This window comes from Dipodomys ordii, unplaced genomic scaffold (genome assembly GCF_000151885.1).
Source record: "Dipodomys ordii isolate 6190 unplaced genomic scaffold, Dord_2.0 Scaffold61, whole genome shotgun sequence".
NCBI classification, from domain to species: domain Eukaryota; kingdom Metazoa; phylum Chordata; class Mammalia; order Rodentia; family Heteromyidae; genus Dipodomys; species Dipodomys ordii.
The window spans coordinates 8755239-8762917 of record NW_012267277.1 but is presented as its reverse complement, the minus strand read 5'-3'; the positions used below and the strand labels follow the sequence as shown (position 1 = coordinate 8762917).

At 49.2% G+C, this 7679-nt stretch overlaps 1 protein-coding gene across 1 annotated transcript in view; it reads left to right on the top strand.

Moving 5' to 3' along the window:
• Positions 1 to 6991, top strand: part of Mrpl37 (mitochondrial ribosomal protein L37) — a 15342-nt gene extending 8351 nt beyond the window's left edge. The window contains exons 4-6 of the mRNA XM_013022218.1: positions 1238 to 1470; positions 4905 to 5108; positions 6780 to 6991. Coding sequence (XP_012877672.1) covers positions 1238 to 1470; positions 4905 to 5108; positions 6780 to 6857 — 515 coding nt within the window. The 3' untranslated portion in view covers positions 6858 to 6991. The remainder of the gene's footprint in view (positions 1 to 1237; positions 1471 to 4904; positions 5109 to 6779) is intronic.
• The last annotated feature ends 688 nt before the right edge of the window (positions 6992 to 7679 follow it).

The window sequence follows — 7679 nt, the reverse complement described above, 5'->3', positions numbered from 1 at the left end:
AAAAAAAAAAAGCAAAAACTATCCAGCACTGATAGAGGAGCCCCTCTAGGCCCCAATTTAATCCCACTTCTTCCCATGCCACTACCACTACCTCTCAGCAAAGCAAGTTCTCCTTGCTTCACTGCATGAAGGCCTTTCTGCCTATCCCCACCCCTGGTCTCCAGCCTCATTTTTGCTCTTCCTCCTACTCCTTTATTCCAGCTGTACCTTACTCTTTATTCCCCTTCTCACAACTGGTCTCACCCTCCTCCCTCTGCCTGAGCTCATTGCCCTTTTTGTCTGCAGCTAACTCTTCATCTGTCACAACTTGTCACTGGCATCCCTTTCTCCCAGAAATGCTGAAATCACTCAGTCTCTTCAGGAACCTTAGTTTCTCCTCCTAGTCCCCAAATCTCCTCAGATCTGGACATGGTCCTGTATCTGGATATGACGGGTTTTCCTGTCGCCCCTCTAGGTTGTGAACTTCCTACAGGCAGTGGCATCCTCTGCTTGAGCTTGGTACTGAAGTGTGTGCTGAAGGACCAAGGCATGCAGGAAAGCCCTGTCTTAACCAGTGCTATGCTTTTAGAGTCCAAGCTCCTAGCTCTTTCTCCCTTCTGCTCTTCATCTAGTCACTTATACTAGAGATCTACAGCATGTAGAACTACCATGTTTACTATTTGACTCTTCACAGGAAATGCTTGCCCACCTGTGATAGGTGGTTCTTGCATAGACGTTCTAATGCAGATGACAGTAATTTAGGAAAGGGACAATCTTAAAGCTGTGGTAATAAGAAGAAAGCGTATCATTTGTAGAATTCAGAATTTTAATATTAGTAACAAATGACTTGCCTATCTCACAGTGGATCGAAGTTTATCTCTCCTTTTCCTTAGTCATGAATCCTTAGAAACTTCTTCCTGAGTAGCTCTAAGTCCCCTTGGTAGTGACAGTGTAGTCATCTATGCTTGAGTGAGAGGCAAAGAGTGGAGTTAGAACAGGCATGCAAGCAGCCCTAGCACAGCTTGTCAGGCGTTTCATGTGAAAAGGGAAGTAGTAAACAGTTTTGGTTTTGTAGGCCACATGAGGTCTTGGTCTCAGCTGCCCCATATATTTGTTAATGAGTGTGACTCTGCCCAGTAGAAACATTTCTCAAAGCAGTCAACAGGCGGCAGGCTAGGTGTAGCCAGGGAGTTGTGGTCCCCACCTGAGCTAAAAGGATAGCAGGTACCTTTTCTAAGAGTGAAGTTCCTGCCCTGAGCCGAGGTGAGGGGGCTACTCCTGAGGCTCTTTGCCAGGCTGGTGAATCTGTCTCTTCTCCACATGAATCTTGCAGGATTCCGGGAAGGCTATCCTTACCCTCATCCACATACTCTGTATTTCCTGGACAGAGCCAACACACGGACATACCGCTTTCAGCCCGATCAACTTCGGGCCAAGATGATCCTGTTTGCTTTTGGCAATGCCCTGGCTCAGGCTCGGCTTCTCTATGGGGTATGTATATGGGGAAGACAATGGAGTTGCTTGGAGGAAGAAGGCTTTGAGGGATAGGGACTCATGTTTTATTGACGAATCCTAGGGAGAAGCAGTTATACTTACTCTGAGGTAATAGTGGACCTTCTCTGGGGCATGACTTTGTGCAGTAGCCCACCAGGTGTCATTGGAGTCCCATCTTTTAATCTGCAGAATCTCCAGGAACTAATCAGTTTGATCTGTGCTTCATAGCAATGAGTGAGGGAGAAAGGACTGGAACAAGATGTAACCCCACTCTAGAGCATTCTGTCGTCCAGGCTGCACACATCTCTGCTGTGTAGGATGAGAATTAGAGCACAGGGCACCATGAGGAGGCAGAAGAAAGTAAGGCTATGCAGGAGGCTCATAGCTGCCAACAACTAGAATGGGTTATAGGAAACAAATAAGCCACTTGCTGGTAGTACCTTGATCCGAGGACTTAGGTTGTCATAAAGAGGTGTCCCAAGATGGGCAGAAAGTCTGGCTCTAGAGCAAAGGCCAAGAGGGTTATATGGGAGCCCTAAGCAAACCTGGTACACCAGGTCCCTGGCCTTGATGGTTCTGAGATACTATCGGACTCCTAGGTCTTGGCTAGACCTAAAGGCCCTCCGGGAGGAATGAGGAAATTCTAACCGCCATTTCTCATCCTAACTGGCTAGGTTCTGGCAGGGCTATGGAATTGTGGTTAGCTACTTGGGTAGGGAGTTGAATGGACCCTGCCTTATTGAGCACCTGCCACATCCTAGGCATTTGTTACAGCTCTTGTTAGCAGTGAGTCCTAAAACAAGTCCTAGAATCTGTGGGAAATGCACTTTCCAGACTTCCTGAATCACAAGCTCTGGGGTTGGGGCCCACCAGTCAGCATTGCCAAGCCTCTGGGTGATGCTGGTATAAGCACAAGGTTAAAAACCCTGCACTAGCCAGATGCTGGTGGTTCATGCTTACTATAATCCTAGATACTCAGAAAGCTGAGATTCGTGCATTGCAGTTCCAAGCCAACCTGGGCAGGCAAGTCTGTGAGACTCTGCTCTCCAATTAACCACCAGAAATCTGGAAGTGGAGCTATGGCTCAGAACATTAGCCTTAAGTGAAAAAGCTCAGGGATAGTGCCTAGGTCCTGAGTTCAAGCCCCATGACTGACAAAAAAAAAAAAAGCCCTGCACTGAAATTTGAAGACGACTGCATGATTTACTCCTTGTAGTAATCCCATGTTAGAGACACTGTTAGCTCTACTTTACAGGGGTGACTGAGCTACCTGACCATGCTAATACAGCCAAGAGGTTGGCAGGTGGGTTGGGGGTGTGGCTTAGCATGTGTAAGTTCTATTTCTAGCATGGCAAATGCAGTGAGGACAACAACAAAGAACAGATTAGCAGTTGTCACTGTCTTTTTTTTTTTTTGCCAGTCCTGAAGCTTGCACTCAGGGCCTAGGAGCTGTTCCTGGGCCTAGGAGCTATTCCTGAGCTTCTTTTGCTCAAGGCTAGTGCTCTACCACTTGAGCCACAGTGCCACTTCTGTTTTTTTTTCTGAATAGTTTATTGGAAATAAGAGTTTCATGGACTTTCCTGTCGGGAGGGAGGGTGATCCTCAGATCTCAGCCTCCAGAGTAGCTAGGATTACAGCGTGAGCCACTGTGTGCCCAGCTTCTAGCTGTCACATCTTTATATGACCTCCTTGTATCTTTCCAATCCTCAGTAGATTGGCTTTATTCCCATTCCCTCATGGTAGACTTCTTGAAGGCTGTGGAAGGTTGGGAAACTCACTCAGGTTCCGACAGCTGATGAGCAGGAGCAAGGACTGGATCCTGGATCCCTCAGCTTTAAAGGCTGTGCGCCTTTTAGCTTGGGCACAGGAAGGAAGCAGCCACATGCCATGTCCCAGGGACATGCCGTGTCCCAGGTCTGCAGGCTCACTGTAGCCTGTGCCAGCTGTGCTGGAAGAGCCTGAGTAGTAAGGCTGCCACTAATTGCCACCCAGTTGGGTAGGAGAGAGGCCTCCTCCAGCCCCTCCAGGTACAAATTATTCCTGGAGATGTGAAGTTGAGCAATTATGGGAAGAGCCTCCATGTAAAAGGTAAAATTGCTGAGAAATTTATGTACTACCTGCAGTTTTATTGATCTGTAGAGAGAGATAAGAGTCAATACAGAATTCTCGGCTAATACTTACAGGTGCTTTTCTCTTTATTTATTTCTCATGCAGCTAAGAACAGGTATTTCTAAGGCCAACAGCCCCAGTGTGGCCTACACTGAGGTCTGCCATTAGCTAGTTCTAATGTCAGATCATCCTTGGGAAGTGAGGCAGCAGTACTTTTGCATCAGGGATACCCTGCTTCGTGTGGCCTGCTTGCTAGCTCTTTGTCTAACAAGTAGCAGTTACCAAACTGGATTTGTGGGAAGTCTCTGGAGATTGACCTTGTGATTTATCATCCAATGGGGTGCTGTGCAAACAAGAGAGTTCCTACCAATAGATATCCTGGGACACCAGGTGTAAGCCAGTGTGATAGGGTTTTAAGTGACTTAATAGCCTGGGGGTTGAGCCTGGTTCATACCTCATTGGTGACTTTGAGGAAATGGTATCACCTCTCCAAACCTGGTTCTTTGTCTTTTAGATAGAAATAGATGTTTAGATTTGATTGTAGAGGTTAGCTTATGGAAAACAGTTGAGGCACCTGGCACCTAAGAGGCCTTGAGTAAGTGGTTTTAGTGTCATTATCCTTACAAAATGACACTTAAGTGAAAGAGCATTAACCGCTATGCTGACTGCTGAGATCCTGTGTGACACAGCTGGAACGGAACGTATAGGAATGAGGCCCATTTTGAGTTGCATGAGAGCATGAAGCCTAGATGGCTGTCATCGGTGTACACGTGTAGGAAGTTGCAGCCATGCCAGGCCCTCAGCCGCAGGGTGGAAGTGGATAATGCGCTGTCTGCCAGGGACACTGGTTTTGGGGCCACACATATTTGTGACTTCAAACTCATCAGTTCACCTCACTGGGTGTCTTTCCTCATCTGTCAGATAGAGCGAGAACTGGCTGAATGACATTGTGTCTATTCATTAACCTCCAGGTTAGCATTTGATAGCTGATGTCCCTGTTGCCCCCATCAGATAATGAGCGAGTTTGAAGGATTTCCATCTTTAACCTCCCAGCTCAGTGCCTGCACTCCTCAGCTCACCCAGTAATTACCACTCAGTGTTCAAGTTGAAGAGCCGGCCCCCTGGGGCCTTGAGCCAGGCTGGGTGAGGGAAGACCTGGTCTGGCAGTATGCCAACCCTTCATTCTATCCTAACTGACCCAAGGTGGAGTTGTTACCTGGGAGCGGGTAGATTGTAAGGGTAAAACTGCATGTTGCCTGTTCTGTGCTGTTTGTTGCACCCCACAGTTCACGATTCATTTACTGGTCCCCTTTTCCACTCAGAACACCCCCCGGGTCTTGGAGCAGCCCGTCGTCGTGCAAGGCGTGGGCACAGACGGACGTGTCTTCCAGTTCCTGGTGTTGCAGTTGAATACCACAGATCTGGACTCTGATGAGGGCGTCAAGAATTTGGTATGGGTAGACTCAGACCAGCTTCTCTACCAGCACTTCTGGTGTCGCCCAGTGATCAAAAAGAAGGTGGTGGTGGTAAGTCCAGCCATCTCCAGCTGGGTGGTTAGAACAGCACCTTGACCCACCCCACGAGGGCCAGCCTGGGAGCGCTGAGGCTGGTCCTGGAGGAGGGCCGCAGCCCTTGGGCTGCTCATCCCGGACATCTCTTCGCTCTCCCCTTCAGCTCCAGCTTCCCCCTGCCTGCCTGTCAGCCGTCATGTCCGGCTCCTTCTAGCATCCTGCGGGTTCCTGCTGTCACCACTGCCCCTGCTCTTTACCATTTCTGTTCCTTGTCTTTCCAGGTTTAGTAAGTTCCTCAGCACCGCTGGTCCCTGCACTGCCTCATTCCAGTGCCTCCATGGGCCCCAGAGATGCTGCTGCCATCACAGTGTGGTGACCACCTGTGCAGCCGAGCTCAGCGCTCCACCAGGGCAGGGCCTGGAAACAACACACTCGTTTCACCCCCAGATCTGTCCTTCCTCTAGCATAATCGCTGTGGCTCAGTGGGCCATCCATGGGGCTGTCTTCAGAACAGCAATGGTGCCTGAAGCATTGGCTTCTAGAACACCAGGCAGCCATCATGCACTCGGAGGAAAGCAGGCCAGACCAGGGGTGCTGCTGGGTCTGTGACCAGCTGTGTCCCACACAGACCTGAGTCCAGACTTGCTGAGTGTCAGCTCTTGTTTCTCTTTGGAAACACCTTCCAAGCCAGGGCTCTAGATCCCTGTGACCCATGCAGTCTCTCCTGCTACGTCCTGTCTCTTCTTAGCCTCATCCCATTGAATTTTTTTTTTTTAATTTTAAGAGCAATGTACAGAGTAGTTACAGTTACATAAGTAAGGTAATGAGTACATTTCTTGTCGAACATTGTTGCCCCCTACCTCCTATCCTCCCACTTTCCCTCCCCCCATTCTCCTTCTCCCCTTGTTTTTTAAGGTCCCCTCTCTATAACCTCTTCTTCTAGAATCTGAGCTCAGTGCTAAGCCTCAAGCTGGGTTTGCTTAGATGGCTTCCACTTCTCCAGCTCCAGCTCCCACCTGTCCATCCCCTCCCTTCACCACAGCGGGCCTCGGCTCCAGCCTCCCCCACCCTTTTCGCCTCCACTGTATCCCCTGTGCCATCGCAAACACTGCCCTCTCCAGCGCTGCCTTCCTTTTCTTTTTCTAGTCCATTCCGCCTACCCTTGTGTGTGTGAGTTAATCATTTCCCTTCTTGCAGCACCTTTTTTACTCCCACAGCGAGGTCTGTCACCTTTTATTATCACTCCTTGTACACCTGACTGAAAGCTCCTTGGGGATAGAAACCAGATCATGGTGCTTCTGGGTCTCTCGCACAGAGCAGAGGCCCAGGACAGCAAGAGCCAGAGCCTGATAAACGAGTGTTGAATGGGTGAGGGATTATTGTCCCGGGATTAAAGAGGGCAGCCGGCCTTTTGTTCCTGGCGGCTGAAGTGAGAGGAATTAGGGAGCCGGGCAGTGTCAGCAGATGATGTGACTGATCAGGGCCAGGAGTGCTTCCTGCTCTAGCTGCAGCCCCTCAGGCGTCTGTCTCGTCAGGGCCATCTCTCAGGGTCCTTGGCCCTTGAGCAAGGTGATAGGGGGAAAAGCAGTGAGTATCCACACTGACGGTCCACATAAGACTGACCTCTGCTTTAATTGCTGCCATTAAACCCAGTCGCAAGATCCTAATGGGCTGTGTTCTTTCCAGGAACCTGTTGGGCCAATTGGTTTCCAGCCAGAGACATTCAGGAAGTTTTTAGCTCTGTATCTGCATGGCGCCTTATGAGTCAAGAATGTTCTGCTCGTGGCCCTCTGAAGAAGCCTGTGTCCTAGCCAGGAGGTGCCGGGGTCATGGAGGCACTCCACACTTGCTCAGCCTGGTGATTTTGATGGCAATAAAGAGTCCTTTGTTCTCCTTGACCTGTGTGGGTGTGAGGGTGCTGTCAAGGGGGACGTCTCATGTGGGCCATACCATGTGGCCTTCTTGCCCCTGAGACAAGTGCAGGCCTGGGAACCTGGCCTGCTTCAGTACAAGCCCAGCGCTGCTCCAGACCCATGCTAGGGGCATTGCTTCATCTAGAACTTGCTGTTAACATGCTCGTCTCTGCTTTTTTTTTTTAATTTTTTTTTTTTTTTGAGATGGTCTTACGAGGTATCCTAGCTGCCTGGAAACCACTATGCAATCCGGACTGGCTGTCTCCAGCTTCCCAAAGATTCTAGGTATATACTACCACACTTGGCCACTTCAGTCTTTTGGCGATTCTAGGCTGTTCCGGTATGCCTGCCTTGTGACAGATGCGGTAAAAGGCACCGAGTTCTTGCAGAACTGCTTAAATCAGGCAGAGATTCTGAAGAGAATATTTGTAGCTTTCTCTAGTTGCCTGGATTAGCTGGGTTTCATTTGTCCAAATAACAATTCTTACCATGGTGTCACTATTGCCAGGCACCTTGTACCAAACATCTTGCTTAGTTGTCATACAACCCCTACAGTTTAACCAACGGTACAGTAAATGGCATCTCTGCTTCAAGTAAACAGGCACTGCTCTATGCCTAAAATGAGCAAACAGATAATAGAAAGAATGTACTCCATTGTCTGTAGTCGAGTGTT